Source organism: Amphiura filiformis, chromosome 18 (assembly GCF_039555335.1).
Source record: "Amphiura filiformis chromosome 18, Afil_fr2py, whole genome shotgun sequence".
Classification (NCBI taxonomy): domain Eukaryota; kingdom Metazoa; phylum Echinodermata; class Ophiuroidea; order Amphilepidida; family Amphiuridae; genus Amphiura; species Amphiura filiformis.
The window spans coordinates 64968373-64988556 of record NC_092645.1 but is presented as its reverse complement, the minus strand read 5'-3'; the positions used below and the strand labels follow the sequence as shown (position 1 = coordinate 64988556).

Sequence of the window (20184 nt, the reverse complement as noted above, 5' to 3'; positions counted from 1 at the left end):
CTGAAGTTGCCTAAAGAACCACCCACTGTAGTCACCTGAAGCAGTGGTTACTGTATTGTACAAAGCAACAAAAGGAAACATTTGATTTCTGATTGGTCAATCCATACATGGCAATGAAGCAACTGACAAACCAGGCTAAATAAGGTAGTAAAAGGGTGGAACCAAATTTCTTAACCCCAAATATGTAAGTAAAATGGTGGCAATGGTAGGAAAGGCAAGGAAGACAGAAAAAAAGAAGCAAGATTAAAAGGAAAAATGAATGCCGAAAATATAGAAATAGGGCCTATATAAATAAATAAAACCTGCAGCAACTACTTGAATATAGCTTGCCAAAACAAATCTAGAAAACCTGTATTATGTGAACATTAGCCTGAATAGTTTCTTATCATAAAATCAGTAAGCAGGGCCGTAGCTAGAGGGGGGGGGGGGGGGATGGAGGGGTGTGCACCAACTACCTGATGGTAGCTTACCAAAGCAAATCTAGAAAACCAGTATTAGGCCTATGTGAACATTAGTCTGAATTGTTTATTATTGTATGATCAGTTCTACTCAACTCTTTTAATCAAAGATATCTAATGCCTACAAAGTCCACAATTACGAGGCTTTGAAACCAGAAAATAAAAATAGGCAAATGCTTAGCACATTAATTGCTGGTTTGTGGGGTAGTGCAGGCTGCAACAATTATGAAGAACATGTTCTCTGATTATTATCATGGTATGGGTTATATCAGTATACCCATAGCAAAACAGTGTACATTGCAGTGTGAGTACTATTCATGCACTGAATTTTTCCTATTTACCAAGAGTAGCAAAGTTCAGCAAAATGCTGGTCTAATATGGGGCCTTGCTATACCTTAAGGGGGTACTACACCCCTGCCCAATTTTGTGCCTATTTTTGCATTTTTCTCAAAAATTATAGCGCATTGATGGCAAGTAAGATATGTATATTATAGGGGCAAGGACTCCAACTACTGCACTTGAAATTTTATTTCAGCACATACAACAGTTGTACAGTTAAGCGCGCTTCAGACTCCATATTGTACGTACAATATTGTATGTACAATACTTTTCGTGACGTCAAAAAGTATTACACGTGCAATAAATAGTATGTACCGGGAAAATATATATTGTGCTACAATCATTGGTTGCTTAATTGATACGTAGTTGCCAAATTTCTAAGAGTGGTAAATTTAGTGAGTGTTCGTGCACGGAATGATGAACATCTTTTCATGTCTTTTTGTATTCAACTGTACTTAATATTAAAAGGCCTATTAATAGTAATACTAACGATATTAATAATATTGTTGTGGCGATATATTATTTTATAGCCCGTGCCTTCTATTTTAATTTATTTATTTATTCAAAACTATGGTGTCATTCACCTCGAGTGAGATCACTCTCTCGTATCATGTCGATTAGACTATCGTTAAACGTCACAATGGCCTTTTGTAAAGAGAGGTTTTGTGGACGATGCAAACGGATGTTTAATTGTAGTCTGTGGCATTCACTCAGATGGTTAACATCTCTTTATAAACTCTCCGTGTGCGTCAAGATTTGAACACAACTTCTTAGTTTAGAGCGAGTACAATTCTCGCTAATTATTACTGGATAATGGAGTTTGTTCTACTCCTAGTTCACGTGTCAGATTTAATATAAAGTTTCATACCGAATGAAGAAGATGTAGTAAGTAATAAATATAACTTAATTAACAGTAAATTGGGTTTTGGTTGTCTTCATGTTTGTGTGATAATACTCGTGCTTGGCTGATTCTAAAAGCCTGAATAAGTCCCTGGTTGAACCTCTGGTTCTATGAAGAACTTTATTTTAGCGCCCCTACTCAGGCCTATGATGAAGAGACGATGAACCGAATACCAATCTGAGGGACTAGTCGAGACGAGTGAACCAAGACGCATCTACCAAGCCGTGTGATTATTCCCTGGTACCTACCTCGCCGGTTAAAATATTTAGCGAGTCCTATTCCCAAAGTTCTTTATTAGAAATGGTGGAGAAGCCAAGGCGTTTTGATATTTTTATATCAATGTTATTTTAAAGATCACACTTACAAGAGACAATTTTTACCCAATATATTAATACATCTTGTTCATCGCCGGCCGAAGACGTCAGCGGAGTTTCTGAGTGATGCTACGGGCTACCCCAGACAGGGTCTAATTCTGCATAAAACCGGGCAACGTTATTTCTATAGATCTGCTGCGCATTCAAATTGCATTGTATTGCATCGTAATTTCATTTGTGTCTATGCTAATTATGTTTACACAACATGAACTCACGTGTTTTCAAGCAAATTCGCCGATAATAGGTGATCAAAAGCGATCGGAATGTTACAAAAGTACAGATCGCATTCAGCTTACTTCATATGAGATGATCTTGGGAAAAATACGGCATAATTTATCTTGGTGTTTGCGGAATGTCATGCAGTAAAATATTAATACGTTGTGGCAATTCATGATTGACAACTAACAATCGGCGTGTCCTTCCTATCCTCCACTGTCAATTTCTTATCCACTCACTAATCCTCACAAAAGCTTTGTGTTGATTACGTAATGTGTGGAGGCAAATTGCAATAAGTACAATGAAATAATGAGTAGGGCGGGCTCCGAGGCGGGTTTCTTCTTCATCTTAAGTAACAGGATTGTTCGCCAAAAAACCCGGAAGCTTGTCGTTTGGAGCTCTAGCTGAAATACAGCAAGATAATGTAAGATAGTAAATGTAAACCTGTATTTTAGCTAGAGTATCTCGAGCTAGGCTACCCTTACCATTTTTGTTTCAAATTTTATTTTGGTAAGTTAATATGATGGTGGTAAGTTTTGTTTTGGTGGCATCAACATATATTGTATGTTTTATCTATAGTCTAGGCACGTAGTAGGCCTATTTCATTTCAAAATTTGGCGAGTTGAGTAATTTTGCGCTAAACATGGGCGTTGGCTGCCAATCGATACCAGCTGTGTATGTGACGGGTTTGCTTTAATGTGTAATCAATGGAGTGTACAATTGTATTCATTGAATTGAAGCTTGCTTTCTTTAGTCAGTCCTTATAAGCTTGGCTTTGTATTGTGTCTGATTGTTCATTCAGCCGTCATAAACTGTGGCGTGGCATGTATTTAAAATTCGCGCACAGTATACTCATTCAATTGAATTGGCTTTCTTTGTCAGTCAACCGGGTTCATTGATGGTCATCATTTTTGTAGTATGTACTATGATTGCTAATATGAATTATTTGGTCAGTGAATTAATGGCATGTAAATAGATAGTGGAAAACTTGTATGTATGTAGGTTATTTGCAAAACTTTGTTGATGTAAATTAATGAGTTGACTTTGAAAATATTCTAAATAATTTTGCTTTATTAAAGCGAGTCAATTTATCAACTTATTTTGATGACAAATATTGTGATGGATTTAATTTTTTTTTTTTTTTTTAGCATCTGGTGATGATGAAATTAAATTACAAGAAACGTTTAATGATAGCTCTGAAGAAATTTCTAATACATCTGATAGTAGTTCTGATGATGAAATATTAGATTTTGATTTAAACATGGCTACTAAGTACGACATGTACGATTTAAAAATCAAATATTCAGGAGATCCTGAAGATGATTTAGATTCTTTTATTACCAAATTTTCAAATTATGCTGCACTTCGAGATTATACTGCGCCAAAAGCAGCATTGGCTCTGACAATTAAAATTGAGGGCAATGCTAGCGTCTTTCTTGAGTCAATACCCGAAAGCGATAAGGATACGGTTGATAAGATTAAGGCTCTTCTTAAGGAGAATTTTGAGGGTGATTCGTGGCGTTGGGGAATTGAATCAAAATTGCTGTCGCGTAAACAACTCACCAATGAAACTTTGGACGTATACGCGTCAGATGTTATGCGCTGGTGCAGACAAGTTGGTAAAACAGATTCCGAGCAAATGTCAATTTTTGTCAGAGGTCTATTGCCTTCTTTGCGGGGATTTGTGTTTTCCAAAGAACCTAAGACATTCCGTAATGCCTTAGACGCGGCACGATTAGGTATCGCAGTGCAGCAAACCGCTGAAAGTGACACATCTAGTACTAAAACTGTAGAAAACTCTAGTAATTCAGTGGATGAAGTAAATGTAACATTGGATTCTGTAGCAAACATGGTTTCTAATATAAGTACTAGACTGGGGAAGTTAGAAAGTGACAAAGATAGCAAAAGGTTTCCTTTGCAAACTCATATCAAGATCATGTGCCCATCAATAGGTCTACCAAACGAAACATAACATGTTATAGATGTGGACGTATAGGCCATGGGTGGAGAAAATGTTATGCAAAACAGGGAATTGACGGTAAACCTTTAAACTAATGTACCCATCTGCGAGGGATCGTAAGAAAAACAAGCATGTTCAAAAACATGCAGGTGGGAGTGAGTATATTCGTAAGAATGAACATGTATTTGCCAATTGTGACAAAAAGGAGGACATAGCCCTTTACCACCTTTTGGACAGAGTGATATGAACAATTCCGATTTATTTGTTGAAATTAATTTGTCTGATTCAAATACCATTTCGGCTTCCATAAATTGCAATCCAGTTGAATGTTTGGTTGACACAGGTGCTTCAATTAATTTGATAAACCATGATTGGTTGTATTCAAACCTGCATTCTGTTCATCATATGATACAAAAGCCTCGTATTAAATCTGCTCGAGTAGCAAATGGTAGTGATTTAGAGGTAACAGGATTTATTGTTTTGGTCATATCTGTCAATGGTGTACTTTTTCCGGTGCCTTTGAATATTGCACGCAATCTTAGTTCTTGCATCATTTTAGGCAAGAAGTTTTTGAAGAAACATTGTGCCATTATTGATTGTGGTGATAGTAAGTTGAAGCTCAAAAAGCGTAGTCAGATTAGAGTGCTAGAGAAACAAGAAATTCCTCCTCACACTCAGTCTGTAGTTTGTGCAAAGATAAACAATAGGCTACCAGTACAAACCATTGGTCTCTGTCAAGGTGGTAGGCGTGTTACTGCCCTGGGAATTTTAGTTGCCAATACGGTGTCAAGTGTAATTGATCAATGTGCTCATTTAGTTGTAATGAATACAACGGATGAACCAATCATTTTGTATCCTAGGACTAAATTAGGCACTTTTACACTGATGGAATCTGAGAAAATAGTTCCATTTCCTAACTTGAAGGAAGAATTTGTCAATGAAATTCACTCATCGCCAATTGATAGTAAGGATGAGGATCCTAGGCTTCAAGAAGTACTTTCTAAAGTCTCTGTAAACACTGATCATTTGTCATCTTCAGAAATGTCAGAAATTACTAATTTGTTCAATGAATACATTGATATATTTAAAGTGGAAGGAGGTCCGCATGGAGATTATTCTGGTGTAAAACATGAAATAAAAACAAATGGACATCCACCAATTAGATCTCGACCATATAGATATACTCCACATATTCAAGCGGAAATCAAGAAACAGGTCAATGAAATGTTAGATCAAGGAATTATTAAAGAGTCAACTAGTCCATGGTGTTTTCCTGTATGTATGGTACCCAAGGCTGGTTCTCCAGGTTCTTATAGATTTGCGATAAATTTCAAGAAATTGAATGATATTTGTCCACGTGACAATTTTCCTTTGCCAAACATTAACGACGCACTAGATAGCTTAGGCGCTGCCAAACCCAAATACTTCTCAACTTTAGACCTTGCTTCAGGTTATTGGCAAATAGGCTTAGAAGAGAGTTCAAAACCTCTCACCGCTTTTGTGACACAAGATGGTCTATTTGAATTCCAAAGAATGCCATTTGGCCTTCATAACGCTCCTGCGACATTTCAACGCGCTATGCAAGAAGTTTTGAGAGGTCTTAACTGGCAGTTTGTTCTATGTTATCTGGATGACGTCATCATTTTCAGTAATTCATTTTCTGAGCATTTATGTCATCTAAAACAAGTGTTTGACCGTTTTCGTCAAGCTGGTCTGAAACTACAGCCAAAGAAATGTTCATTTGGTCAGAAAGAAGTGAAATACTTAGGTCATATAGTGAGTGAAAATGGTGTTGCGACAGATCCTGACAAAGTCAAAATTGTAACGGAGTATCCCCACCTACCAAGGTCTCTGAGGTCAGGTCATTTTTGGGTTTTGTAGGATACTACAGAAAATACATCAAAGATTTTTGTAAGATTGCAGAACCCCTCACCAATTTAACAAGAAAAGAAGTGCACTTCGTTTGGGATGAAAAGTGCAAAACTGCTTTTGAAACACTCAAACAAAAGTTGCAAGAACCACCAATTTTGGCCTATCCTAGATTTGATGGCACGGAATTCATTTTGCAAACCGATGCCAGTGGCGTAGGGTTAGGATTCATTTTGGCTCAAAATCAAGATGGAAAAGAACGAGTCATATCTTATGGTGGTAGAGCTTTGCACAAAGGTGAGAAGAATTACACGACCACAGAATTAGAGGCCTTGGCAGTTGTTGAAGGAGTCAAAAAACATGCCCCATATCTACAACATGGTGTAAAATTTACAGTAGTCACAGATCATTGTGCACTGAAATGGCTTTTCAGCAAGAAACAAACAATTGGTCATTTAGCTAGGTGGGCAATTAAACTTCAAGCATATACATTTGATGTAGTACATGTCAGGGGACGCAACAATGGTAACGCTGATGCACTTAGTAGGTTAAACTATGACTCTCGAAACACTTGTGTCGATTGTAACCATTGTAAGTCTGATTCACAAAATTCTGAAGAATTAAACAATGTATGGATAGGTTCAGACTTAGACAAGATTTCGGAGGACGTTTTGTCTGAGCTGCCTGATGACAATGTAGATAGTGATGTTAGAAGTGACACCAAACCTGAAGTGAATGTTGTCAAAAATATACGTTATCAATATGGTAAACGTGTTGGGAATGACAAAAAGGTGGAAAACAAAGATGTACCGACTCTTCCAGCTGAAATCAATTTACAAGGGTTTAAAGAAGCACTGCTGACCGATACTTTTGCTAGTTCCATGTTGAATTTTCTAGAGCACGATCAATTGCCAGATGATGCTCTTAAAGCTAGAAATCTGTTGTTGCAGGCTGATCAATATTATGTGCATGAGGGATTATTATATCACATTTGGCATACTCCAGCAAAGAGGCACATGCCAGAAAGGAATACTTATCAGTTGTATATTCCAATCACTTTTGTTGATACAGTTCTGAACAACTGTCATGATCACGTGTTAGCTGCACATTTTGGATTTCAAAGAACTTACAGCAAAATTCGTCAGCGGTACTTCTGGAAAGGGATGTATCGTGATGTAGATAATTGGGTTAGATCTTGCATATCCTGTTCTCAACGCAAAACGCATAGGCACAAAGTTATCGCCCCAATGCAAATCATGAAAGTACCAGGTGCTTTCCAACGCGTTAGTGTTGATATTTTAGGACCTTTACCAATTACAACCTCTGGCAACCGTTATGTTCTTTGCTTTACGGATCACTGCACCAGGTGGCCCATTTTGGTACCTTTGAAAGTAACAAATGCTTCAACAATAGCAAGAGCATTTTTCGATAATGTCATATGTGTCCACGGTTGTCCAGAAACATTATTAAGCGATAGAGGAACAAATTTTCTAAGCAAGATCGTTTTGGAAGTGTGTCGAATCATGCGAACACAGAAATTGAATACCTCAAGTTATCACCCACAATGCAACGCGATACAAGAGCGGTACAATGCTGTAATTTTAGACACCATTTCACACTATGTAAATGAATTCCATACTGATTGGGATCAATATATCACAGCCATACAGTTTGCATACCGTACAACTCCTGCTGAAAACTCCGTTGGATTCAGTCCGTTCTTTCTCTTGTATGGTAGAGAAGCGAGACTTCCTTTAGATGTAACGCTCACGTCAGACTGCAATTATGCAGAACAGAATCTCAGAGAGCACATTCATCATCTAATCTCTCAATTAGAAATTGTAAGGAAGATCTCACAACGTCACGCAGAGCAAAATCAAAACAAGATGAAAGAACGTTTCGATGAGAGTGCAACGGAAGTTCCTTATCAAGTTGGAGACTCAGTATGGATATATATTCCTGCATTGCAGCAAGGACTTTCACGCAAACTTCAGAAATTCTGGTCGGGTCCATACCTGCTTGTTGAACAAACAGGTCCAGTCAATTTCCGTGTACGTAATCTAGAAAACAACAAATTGATTACTACACCAATTCACGTCAATCGTATGAAATTTGCATATGATAGGTATGTCCGACCAAGCAATGATACTGAACCAACCGATTTAGAACAAAGAGATCCAATTCCAGGACTTGTTCTAGACGATTGTCCTGAGGACTCTTTTCTTCCTCTTTTGGCCACACAAGAATCTGAGAAAACAAAGGTTCCAATCATTCCAGGTCTGCCACCAGTTCAGGATAAAACTCCTGAATATGTGATTGAGCATATTATCAGAGGACGCTATAGAAATGGGCGTCTAGAATATCTCATAAAGTGGCGGGATTTTCCAAAATCAAGAAACACTTGGGAACCAGAGACAAACTTGAACGCAGCTGCTCTTGAGTCTCTGAAGACCAATCCTGTCAAAATTACTGGTAAACTGTAAAGGCCAGACTATGGAATCAGTATCATTGTTAGATCAGTTGTAAGCAACTCGATCAAAAGGCTGTGTGAAAAAAAAAAGATGTCTTGACAAATGTGAAATTAGGCATAATATTATAATTATTATGTGATTTGTAATTATCAAAGAATACTTCTAAAGATTTGTGTGCATTTACAAATTTATGAATGACTAATATAAAAGTCAAGGACGTCAAAATGAAAACAAATATATTTGGCATTTGATAAATGTAGAAAGTTATATGTTGAATTGATTTTGAATTGTAATTTGAAAGTTTGTCACAATTGTACTATTTGTAATTGTGTGGAATTGGATTATCACAAAATAATGTATTTTGATTTATAATGACAATGAACCCGAATGTATATTTGGTTGGCGCGTATGTTGTGGATTTGTACAATATTGGAACAAATTGTTTGTAGGTAATTAAGTAATGAAACATTTAAGAAATTAAGAAATGTAGAATTGTAATGTTGATGCCACCATCATTTTATTTTGATTCAATTAAAGTAAGGTATATTATTGTATTTCGCGATATGTACTACAGCGTGTTACAATGTATTGCGATATTGAAGGAAATCAGTTAGAGAAAATCCTCAAAAGAAACATTCCCATCTCGATGTAATCATTTTGGAACCCCGGAGAAGAGTTTTGCCTAAGTACGTGAAAGGGTATGTAAGGGATGTTTGTGTAATGTAAATAAAATTTAGTCATTGATTTTTCCGTGAAACCGAAATTACCTGAAAATTAGGCCTTTAACAATTGTAAATTTTCGGGTCAATTCGGTATCAGGAGTTCCACAGATGCTGATACGACGATGCATTGATGAATTACATTTCGTAACAAGGAATCATCACACAACGAGGATACACTGACGAGGATAAGAGGATTTATATCGCATGGATTTACCTTCATAAAATTTTGTTTAATAATCAATGAATTATAAAAATGTCCTGAATTGTTATCAGAGGCAGTCAAATAATGATTGTATAAACATAAATGAAATTTGCAATTCAATTATGAACTGGAAAGTAGAACAAATTTGGTGTTCAATAAATTTACTTTTGTCAGGCGCCAAAACTTTTAGGGAGGGCGTATGTTGTGGCGATATATTATTTTATAGCCCGTGCCTTCTATTTTAATTTATTTATTTATTCAAAACTATGGTGTCATTCACCTCGAGTGAGATCACTCTCTCGTATCATGTCGATTAGACTATCGTTAAACGTCACAATGGTCTTTTGTAAAGAGAGGTTTTGTGGACGATGCAAACGGATGTTTAATTGTAGTCTGTGGCATTCACTCAGATGGTTAACATCTCTTTATAAACTCTCCGTGTGCGTCAAGATTTGAACACAACTTCTTAGTTTAGAGCGAGTACAATTCTCGCTAATTATTACTGGATAATGGAGTTTGTTCTACTCCTAGTTCACGTGTCAGATTTAATATAAAGTTTCATACCGAATGAAGAAGATGTAGTAAGTAATAAATATAACTTAATTAACAGTAAATTGGGTTTTGGTTGTCTTCATGTTTGTGTGATAATACTCGTGCTTGGCTGATTCTAAAAGCCTGAATAAGTCCCTGGTTGAACCTCTGGTTCTATGAAGAACTTTATTTTAGCGCCCCTACTCAGGCCTATGATGAAGAGACGATGAACCGAATACCAATCTGAGGGACTAGTCGAGACGAGTGAACCAAGACGCATCTACCAAGCCGTGTGATTATTCCCTGGTACCTACCTCGCCGGTTAAAATATTTAGCGAGTCCTATTCCCAAAGTTCTTTATTAGAATATTAAAATTGTAATAATAATATAAATGGCACATTCAGTTCTTATTTATTTATTTATTTATAGATTTATTTATTTAGGCCTATTTGTTTATTTATTTATTTGTTTATTTATTTATTGATTGATTGATTGATTACTGATTGATTAATTGATTTAGCGATTCATTTATACTGACATTTAGTCATATATTGATTTAGTCAGTTTCTTAAGTATTATTTGTAGGCCTATGTATTTATTCTGGTTTTGATTTGATTGATACTGATATTTTCATTGTTTTTTAAAGTTTTGGCATATAACATTATACATTATAACACGTTGTGTTATGAATTTGCAACAGCTTTTTACATGTTGATATCGTTGAGGCATGTTATGATGGTGTATGTTATAGACCTACTTATGATCATCCCAATACATCCATAAACGTGTTAATGTGAAACGAGATTACTTGAAATATATATTTCAGAGTTGAAAGAGTTTCAAATATACAAACATAATTCTGAAATATGTCTCTCTGATTGGTTGATGGTCAAGAGGATTACGGCATCCTCAAAGCCTCTTGCTGTAATTCTCTAATCGATATCTATTATAGGACCGATCTTCTGAAATCCATACAACCGTGTCAAATGAAATAGTCTCGAATCATAATTTGTGCACGATACAACGATTGATACGTCAGATTTCGGAATTTTATTAAAAATAGGCATAAATCACATTGAACAGGTTGAATGCTGATGGCAAAAGTAGATACAATAACTATGGGTCGAATTTACATTAATCAGTGTCCTGGGGCCAGGATAACATTTAGGACTCCTTCGAATTCTAAAACAATACTTCGCCAAATGTCCTTGCTTTCATTTTCTCATTTAATTTGTTTTAATTTTAATTAATTTCTTTATCCACTGGCTCTCTGGTAAATCCGGTATTGCCAAATATTTCTTGTCCATTACCCGTGTTAATCTATTTATTTATTAAAATGAACCATCTATTAAATTCCTATAATACAATGTATAGGCCTAGTGTATTTGATAACAAATTTGTTTTTATTTTTGATTGGAATTTGGGTTCCACTTCCATTACACGATTTCATAATAAGATATGTTTGGGCATGGCGGAATTAGTATATGATTAAAATAGACATACTCTTAGGCCCCCTTTTTAATGTTTGTAGGCCTACATTATTGATATCAATATTTATGTACAAAATGCAAAAGAATGTATATATATTTGATTGTTTTGTAAACATTAAATTTGATGTTTACTCATAATTATGTCTGGAAAGTCAGGGAAAAACTAAGGAGTATCGGTATTTAGTTTCCTGGGGAAGTGGATCAGATGAGCAGTGAGTAAAAACATTTGCCCTAAATCTTTATTTGATTTTTATTGTTTTATTAATTTATTAGGCTACTGGTAAAGTGCAGAAAGAACCTCCAAACGCACTCTAGGATTTTTCATCAGCAGCAGTAGAAATTTCTCTTGCATAGATTTTCTGGTGACCTCGCTTGGATTTAGCAAACAATGAACCGTCAGGGTTATAGCGCGTTATTTAATCTGATTCAACTCGTCGTGGCACGTATATTTATTGCACGTGTAATACTTTTTGACGTCACGAAAAGTATTGTACATACAATATTGTACGTACAATACGGAGTCTGAAGCTAGCCTTACAGTCAAAAATGAGGGAAAACCAATATTTGATCAATAAATCAATAACTACTTGCCTTGAGTTGCTGAATTTTCAGTGCAACAGTTGTAGTTCTTGCCCCTATAATATACATATCTTACTTGTCACCAATGTGCCATAATTTTTGAGAAAAATGCAAAAATGGGCACAAAATTGGCCAGGGGTGTAGTACACCCTTAAGGTTTTATATTCAATAATTAGCAAACATAATTACATGTATAAAGTATAAAGATATAAAAAAAAGGGCTTCAATTCTCATGTACATAATCAAACATAATCAAAGCAAAATTACAAAGGCTATCAGAAACATGGTAAACTAACACACACACACACACCCACACACACCAACCCTGCACCCCTGCAACACCCCCCCCACATACCCAAACAATCATCACTCCACATCCATCACTTCCACCCACAACTATGCATACAAATGCATCTACACCTTGACCACATAATCAGGCCCGTAAACAGGGGGTACCGCATCCCCCAACAAAATTCATAAAGGTCCACTTGTTGCTATAATGGGCACTGCACCCCCTCCCAAACAAAATTCACAAAGGTAGTTGCTATTTTTTCCAATAAAAGTGTGAGAACAATTGACAAAATATCCACTAAAGGTGTTCAAAAAGTCCAAACACCTGCACAAAAAATACTGCGCACTGGCCTACTCTTTATTCATATTATTCCATACTCCAAACTCACTGTACAGTTTTTATATACGAAAATAATAATTGAAAGCACTCTGTATAACAATCATTCATGCAAAGCGGTATTAGCAAATACTGGCAGTCAGTATTAACATGCTGTTTTTCATAAGAAAACCTGTTGATAAGGTACTGTGGAACATTATCGTTTAGACATTTAAACATTAACAGATCTTTGACATAATATTGTACGAACCAGAAGGGATTCCCACCCTAACATGGAAAACATTATTTCAGATGAATTAATTATAATTGGCACACAATTTTCTTCTTGCACATCGTTTCTATAAAGTGATTAATTTATGTATCTTTGTTGGCAAACTCACATCCCCATGCTTACAATAGTCCACACACAAATAAAAACCAGCGCATAAGTGGGACTTTTTGAGCACACACATCGCATTTTTTACTATCGAAATGGGTATAGACCACGTAAGGGATTGATGTCCCGTTGTTTTTATTGCATTTGTAAGGTTTCTATAAGTAGGTTGTATGCAGAAATAGTCTCTACCATAGGTAACATCCCTGGCTGTTAGTTATAAATCCGAAAATGTCCCCGAGTAGCAAGGCCCCCACCCACACACCCTGTCATTAACATGTACCCAACACCTCCCTACACAAACATCAGTACCCCCTCTCACCCATATTGGCACCCTAACACCTTGACCACATTATATATCTCAGTCTTATCTCTTTAGTGACCGTTTACAAACACTTGTAAGGGGGGGGGGGGTGATGCAGTTTGGGAAAATGGTCATTTATTTCAGGCCCCCTTACAGTGGCTTAAAGAATTTTTAGGGCCCCATGACAATTTTAACCAAGCCATATGGTTTGTTTACACACATATTTTTAATAATTCACACATATCAATTCAACATTTGTGCTCGATATACTATGTGTGTGAAAGCGGGTGTGAAAGATGACAAATTTAAGCAGGAAGTTGCAAAGAGTGTCTCTATGAGTTGATATGTATATCTGAACCAAAAATGTATGTGCTGGGTACTAGATTACAGCAGTGGCATGCATAGGTTTACAAACGTAGGAGCCCAGTGCCTAGTGTCTCTAGTTCGCATACCTCACCAAAATTGGTACACACATAATATTTTAAGTTGGTATTGAAAAACTGACCCCTTTTGTACACACCACTGAATCCAAGTTCAAGTTGGGTACAGTTCAACACATATTAACAATCAGTGGTGTAACTTCTCATAAGGGTGCAAATTTCAAATATGAATTTGTTTGATAATTTTTCTGACTCATAAACACTAATTGTTATATTTTTGACAATGTTTGGGAGCCTTAAGCTTTTATGCCAGTTGTATGATAAATGTAACACAAGTGGTGAATTTGAGCAAATTAAAAAAACAACTAAATTTATAAAACCCACTTTAGTTTTAATACTGTAACGATAATCTCAGGTGGGTTATAATGGTATAAAATATGGACTAAAATTGTATTCAAAAAATTAAGGCCACATGGTCACATTTCAGCTAAAATAATAATTGAATAAGCATGAGAATAAAATATATGATTTTGTCTTTAGCCTCTCCAATATTGTGGCATACACTACTCAAAATATTAGCCAGCCAATGAGTAATGTTTACAGAGGGCAAAACTACCCTTTTGGCTTAACATTTACTACTCAAACTTGGTTATTTCTATTTTTTACCATATTACCTATCATTGGTTATTTCTATTTTAACATATTATCTGTCTTCATTAGATAGAATTGGCTATTTCTATTTGTACCATTATTAACTATCTTCAGTAGATAGCATTGGTTATTTCTGTTTTTACCATATTAGCTATCTTCAGTAGATAGCATTGGTTATTTCTGTTTTGACCATATTAGCTATCTTCGGTAGATAGCAGTGGTTATTTCTATTTTACCATATTAGCTATCTTCAGTAGATAGCATTGGTTATTTCTATTTTTACCATATTAGCTATCTTCAGTAGATAGCAATGGTTATATCTGTTATCAACATATTAGCTATCTTCAGTAGATATCATTGGTTATTTCTATTTTACCATATTAGCTATCTTCAGTAGATAGAATTGGTTTTTTCTATTTTTACCATATTAGGTATCTTCAGTAGATAGCATTGGTTATTTCTATTTTTACCATATTAGCTATCTTAAGTAGATAGCATTGGTTATTTCTATTTTTACCATATTAGCTATCTTCAGTAGATAGCAATGGTTATATCTGTTATCAACATATTAGCAATCTTCAGTAGATATCATTGGTTATTTCTATTTTACCATATTAGCTATCTTCAGTAGATAGAATTGGTTTTTTCTATTTTTACCATATTAGGTATCTTCAGTAGATAGCATTGGTTATTTCCATTTTTACCATATTAGCTATCTTCAGTAGATAGCATTGGTTATTTCTATTTTTACCATATTAGCTATCTTCAGAAGAGAGCATTGGTTATTTCCCTTTTTACCATATTAGCTATCTTCAGTAGAGAGCATTTTTATTTCACCATATTAGCTATCTTCAGTAGAGAGCATTTATTTCAATTTTTACCATATAAGCTATCTTCAGTAGATAGCATTGGTTATTTCTATTTTTACCATATTAGCTATCTTCAGTAGAGAGCATTGTTTATTTCCATTTTTACCATATTAGCTATCTTCAGTAGATAGCGTTGGTTATTTCTATTTTTACCATATCAGCTATCTTCAGTAGAAAGCATTGGTTATTTCCATTTTTACCAAATTAGATATCTTCAGTAGATAGCATTGGTTATTTCTATTTTTGCCATATTAGCTATCTTCAGTAGAGAGCATTGTTTATTTCCATTTTTACCATATTAGCTATCTTCAGTAGATAGCGTTGGTTATTTCTATTTTTACCATATCAGCTATCTTCAGTAGAAAGCGTTGGTTATTTCTATTTTTACCATATTAGCTATCTTCAGTAGATAGGATTGGTTATTTCTACTTTTACCATATTAGCTATCTTCAGTAGATGGCATTGGTTATTTCTATTTTTACCATATTAGCTATCTTCAGTAGATAGCTGCTATCTTCAGTAGAGAGCATTGTTTATTGCCATTTTTACCATATTAGCTATCTTCAGTAGATAGCGTTGGTTATTTCTATTTTTACCATATTAGCTATCTTCAGTAGAGAGCATTGGTTATTTCTATTTTTACTATATTAGCTATCTTCAGTAGATAGCATTGGTTATTTCTATTTTTACCATATTAGCTATCTTCAGTAGATAGCATTGGTTATTTCTGTTTTGACCATATTAGCTATCTTCGGTAGATAGCAGTGGTTATTTCTATTTTACCATATTAGCTATCTTCAGTAGATAGCATTGGTTATTTCTATTTTTACCATATTAGCTATCTTCAGTAGATAGCAATGGTTATATCTGTTATCAACATATTAGCTATCTTCAGTAGATATCATTGGTTATTTCTATTTTACCATATTAGCTATCTTCAGTAGATAGAATTGGTTTTTTCTATTTTTACCATATTAGGTATCTTCAGTAGATAGCATTGGTTATTTCTATTTTTACCATATTAGCTATCTTAAGTAGATAGCAATGGTTATATCTGTTATCAACATATTAGCAATCTTCAGTAGATATCATTGGTTATTTCTATTTTACCATATTAGCTATCTTCAGTAGATAGAATTGGTTTTTTCTATTTTTACCATATTAGGTATCTTCAGTAGATAGCATTGGTTATTTCCATTTTTACCATATTAGCTATCTTCAGTAGATAGCATTGGTTATTTCTATTTTTACCATATAAGCTATCTTCAGTAGATAGCGTTGGTTATTTCTATTTTTACCATATTAGCTATCTTCAGTAGAGAGCATTGTTTATTTCCCTTTTTACCATATTAGCTATCTTCAGTAGAGAGCATTTATTTCAATTTTTACCATATAAGCTATCTTCAGTAGATAGCATTGGTTATTTCTATTTTTACCATATTAGCTATCTTCAGTAGAGGGCATTGTTTATTTCCATTTTTACCATATTAGCTATCTTCAGTAGATAGCGTTGGTTATTTCTATTTTTACCATATCAGCTATCTTCAGTAGAAAGCATTGGTTATTTCCATTTTTACCAAATTAGATATCTTCAGTAGATAGCATTGGTTATTTCTATTTTTGCCATATTAGCTATCTTCAGTAGAGAGCATTGTTTATTTCCATTTTTACCATATTTGCTATCTTCAGTAGATAGCGTTGGTTATTTCTATTTTTACCATATCAGCTATCTTCAGTAGAAAGCGTTGGTTATTTCTATTTTTACCATATTAGCTATCTTCAGTAGATAGGATTGGTTATTTCTACTTTTACCATATTAGCTATCTTCAGTAGATGGCATTGGTTATTTCTATTTTTACCATATTAGCTATCTTCAGTAGATAGCTGCTATCTTCAGTAGAGAGGATTGATTTATTTTTTTCCCATATTAGCTATCTTCAGTAGATAGCGTTGGTTATTCTATTTTTACCATATTAGCTATCTTCAGTAGAGAGCATTGGTTATTTCTATTTTTACTATATTAGCTATCTTCAGTAGATAGCATTGGTTATTTCTATTTTTACCATATTAGCTATCTTCAGTAGATAGCATTTGTTATTTCTATTTTTACCATATTAGCTATCTTCAGTAGAGAGCATTGTTTATTTCAATTTTTACCATATAAGCTATCTTCAGTAGATAGCGTTGGTTATTTCTATTTTTACCATATTAGCTATCTTCAGTAGAGAGCATTGTTTATTTCCATTTTTACCATATTAGCTATCTTCAGTAGATAGCATTGGTTATTTCTATTTTTACCATATTAGCTATCTTCAGTAGATAGCGTTGGTTATTTCTATTTTTACCATATTAGCTATCTTCAGTAGCAAGCGTTGGTTATTTCTATTTTTACCATATTAGCTATCTTCAGTAGATAGGATTGGTTATTTCTACTTTTACCATATTAGCTATCTTCAGTAGATGGCATTGGTTATTTCTATTTTTACCATATTAGCTATCTTCAGTAGATAGCTGCTATCTTCAGTAGAGAGCATTGTTTATTTCAATTTTTACCATATTAGCTATCTTCAGTAGAGAGCATTGTTTATTTCAATTTTTACCATATTAGCTATCGTCAGTAGATAGCAAAGGTTACTTCTATTTTTGACAAATTTTAGTAGATAGCATTGGTTATTTTTGTTAATATATTAAATATCTTCAGTAGATAGCATTGGTTATTTGTGTTTTTACCATATTAGCTATCTTCAGTAGATAGCATTGGTTATTTCCATTTTTACCAAATCAGCTATCTTCAGTAGATAGCATTGGTTATTTCTATTTTTAACAAATGTTAGTAGATAGCATTGGTTATCTTTGTTAATATATTAAATATCTTCAGTAGATAGCATTGGTTATTTGTGATTTTACCATATTAGCTATCTTCAGTAGATAGCATTGGTTATTTCCATTTTTACCAAATTAGCTATCTTCAGTAGATAGCATTGGTTATTCCCATTTTTACCATATTAGCTATCTTCAGTAGATATCATTGGTTATTTCTATTTTTACCATATTAGCTATCTTCAGCAGATAGCATTGGTTATTTCTATTTTTACCATATTAGCTATCTTCAGTAGATAGCATTGGTTATTTCTATTTTTACCATATTAGCTATCTTCAGTAGATAGCATTGGTTATTTCTCTTTTTACCATATGTGACATGACCATGGAGGCCAAAGGAGGCATTTTTGGAAATTGAGTTGCTATAATTATTACCTTATACAAACATTATACTTAAAATGCCAAAGGTCTAGCATACTTGTTTCTAAAGTTCTTAAGTTTTGTGATTTTATTGTTTTTTATACTTCATATTTTTGCCTTTATAACAATTTCAAATTTGCCACCTTTGGCCTCCATGGACTAGATAATGTCACATATTACCTATTCTCAGTAGATAGCATTGGTTATTTCCATTTTTACCAAATTAGCTATCTTCAGTAGATAGCATTGGTTATTTCTATTTTTACCATATTAGCTATCTTCAGTAGATAGCATTGTTTATTTCCATTTTTACCATATTAGCTATCTTCAGTAGATAGCATTGGTTATTTCTATTTTTACCATATTAGCTATCTTCAGTAGATAGCATTGTTTATTTCCATTTTTACCATATCAGCTATCTTCAGTAGATAGCATTGGTTATTTCTATTTTTACCATATTAGCTATCTTCAGTAGATAGCATTGTTTATTTCTATTTTTACCATATTAGCTATCTTCAGTAGAGAGCATTGGTTATTTCTATTTTTACCATATTAGCTATCTTCAGTAGATAGCACTGTTTATTTCCATTTTTACCATATCAGCTATCCTCAGTAGAGAGCATCGGTTGTTTCTATTTTTACCATATTAGCTATCTTCAGTAAAGAGCATTGGTTATTTCTATTTCAACTATCTTCAGTAGAGACCATTGTTATTTTAATTGTTACCATATGTGACATGTCATGTCAAAAGGAGACACTTTTGGGCAGGTTACTGCTCCACAACGCCGTTTTCCCCAATGAAATCGGACATTCCTAAGCGAAGATGGTTCATAAGTTATGGTATAATAAAATGGGAAATTGAGATATCGGCCTTTAAAATATTATTGACAATGTTGAGAGTCGGAATTACCTTGAAAAATGTCTGAAACCATCAGACAATATTTTTAACATTAATAACATCACAAATTCGCAACAAACCCAAATTGTGAAAAAAAATCACCCTGGGCAAATTTTTGGCTATTTCTCCATATACGATCCTGCCCAAAAGTGTCTCCTTTTGACATGACACGTCAAATATTAGCTTTCTTCAGTAGATAGTATTGGTTATTTCTATTTTTACTATATTAGTTATCTTAAGTTGATAGCATTGGTAATGTAGGTAATGGGGATACACATCCTGCACAAGAACAAATAAACACAATGGGGAATGATTGCTCGCTACAAGAGGAAACTGAATAAACAGTTTACCAACCCAAAGTGTTACAATTGAACATGACAACAAATAAACATGAATCCCGACCGGCACACAACCCAACTTGAAAAAAAAGCAAGGGAATGTGCCGGCATGGGAATTGAACCCATGACCTTCCGATCTCTAGACGGACACCTTATCCATTAGGCTACCAGCTCCCACTGATAAACGGTGGTTAAAACTGGGTCTAATGTTAGCAGTCGTGGTTTACAATACACACAAACAGATATTACACAAGTACACAAGTGAAGGAGATCATTACTGATGCTTAATCGTTTCCCCAGTATAATATAAGTAAAGTAGGTAATGGGGATACGCATCCTCTACAAGAACAAATAAACACAATGGGGAATGATTGCTCGCTACAAGAGGAAA

General features: G+C 34.5%; 1 protein-coding gene across 1 annotated transcript; it reads left to right on the top strand.

The window, feature by feature from the left end:
* The first annotated feature begins 4653 nt into the window (after positions 1 to 4653).
* Positions 4654 to 6129, top strand: LOC140139316 (uncharacterized). Its single transcript, XM_072161096.1, has 2 exons — positions 4654 to 5554; positions 5936 to 6129. Exons 1-2 carry the CDS (start codon positions 4654 to 4656, stop codon positions 6127 to 6129), a joined length of 1095 nt encoding a protein of 364 aa, XP_072017197.1.
* The last annotated feature ends 14055 nt before the right edge of the window (positions 6130 to 20184 follow it).

Bases quoted from the DNA above. Each gene is read 5' to 3' on its own strand.
- LOC140139316 (XM_072161096.1), top strand. From the start codon at position 4,654: ATGATACAAAAGCCTCGTATTAAATCTGCTCGAGTAGCAAATGGTAGT. The intron at 5,555-5,935 runs GTTCTTATAGAT...ATCTAAAACAAG, and splicing joins ACCCAAGGCTGGTTCTCCAG to TGTTTGACCGTTTTCGTCAA.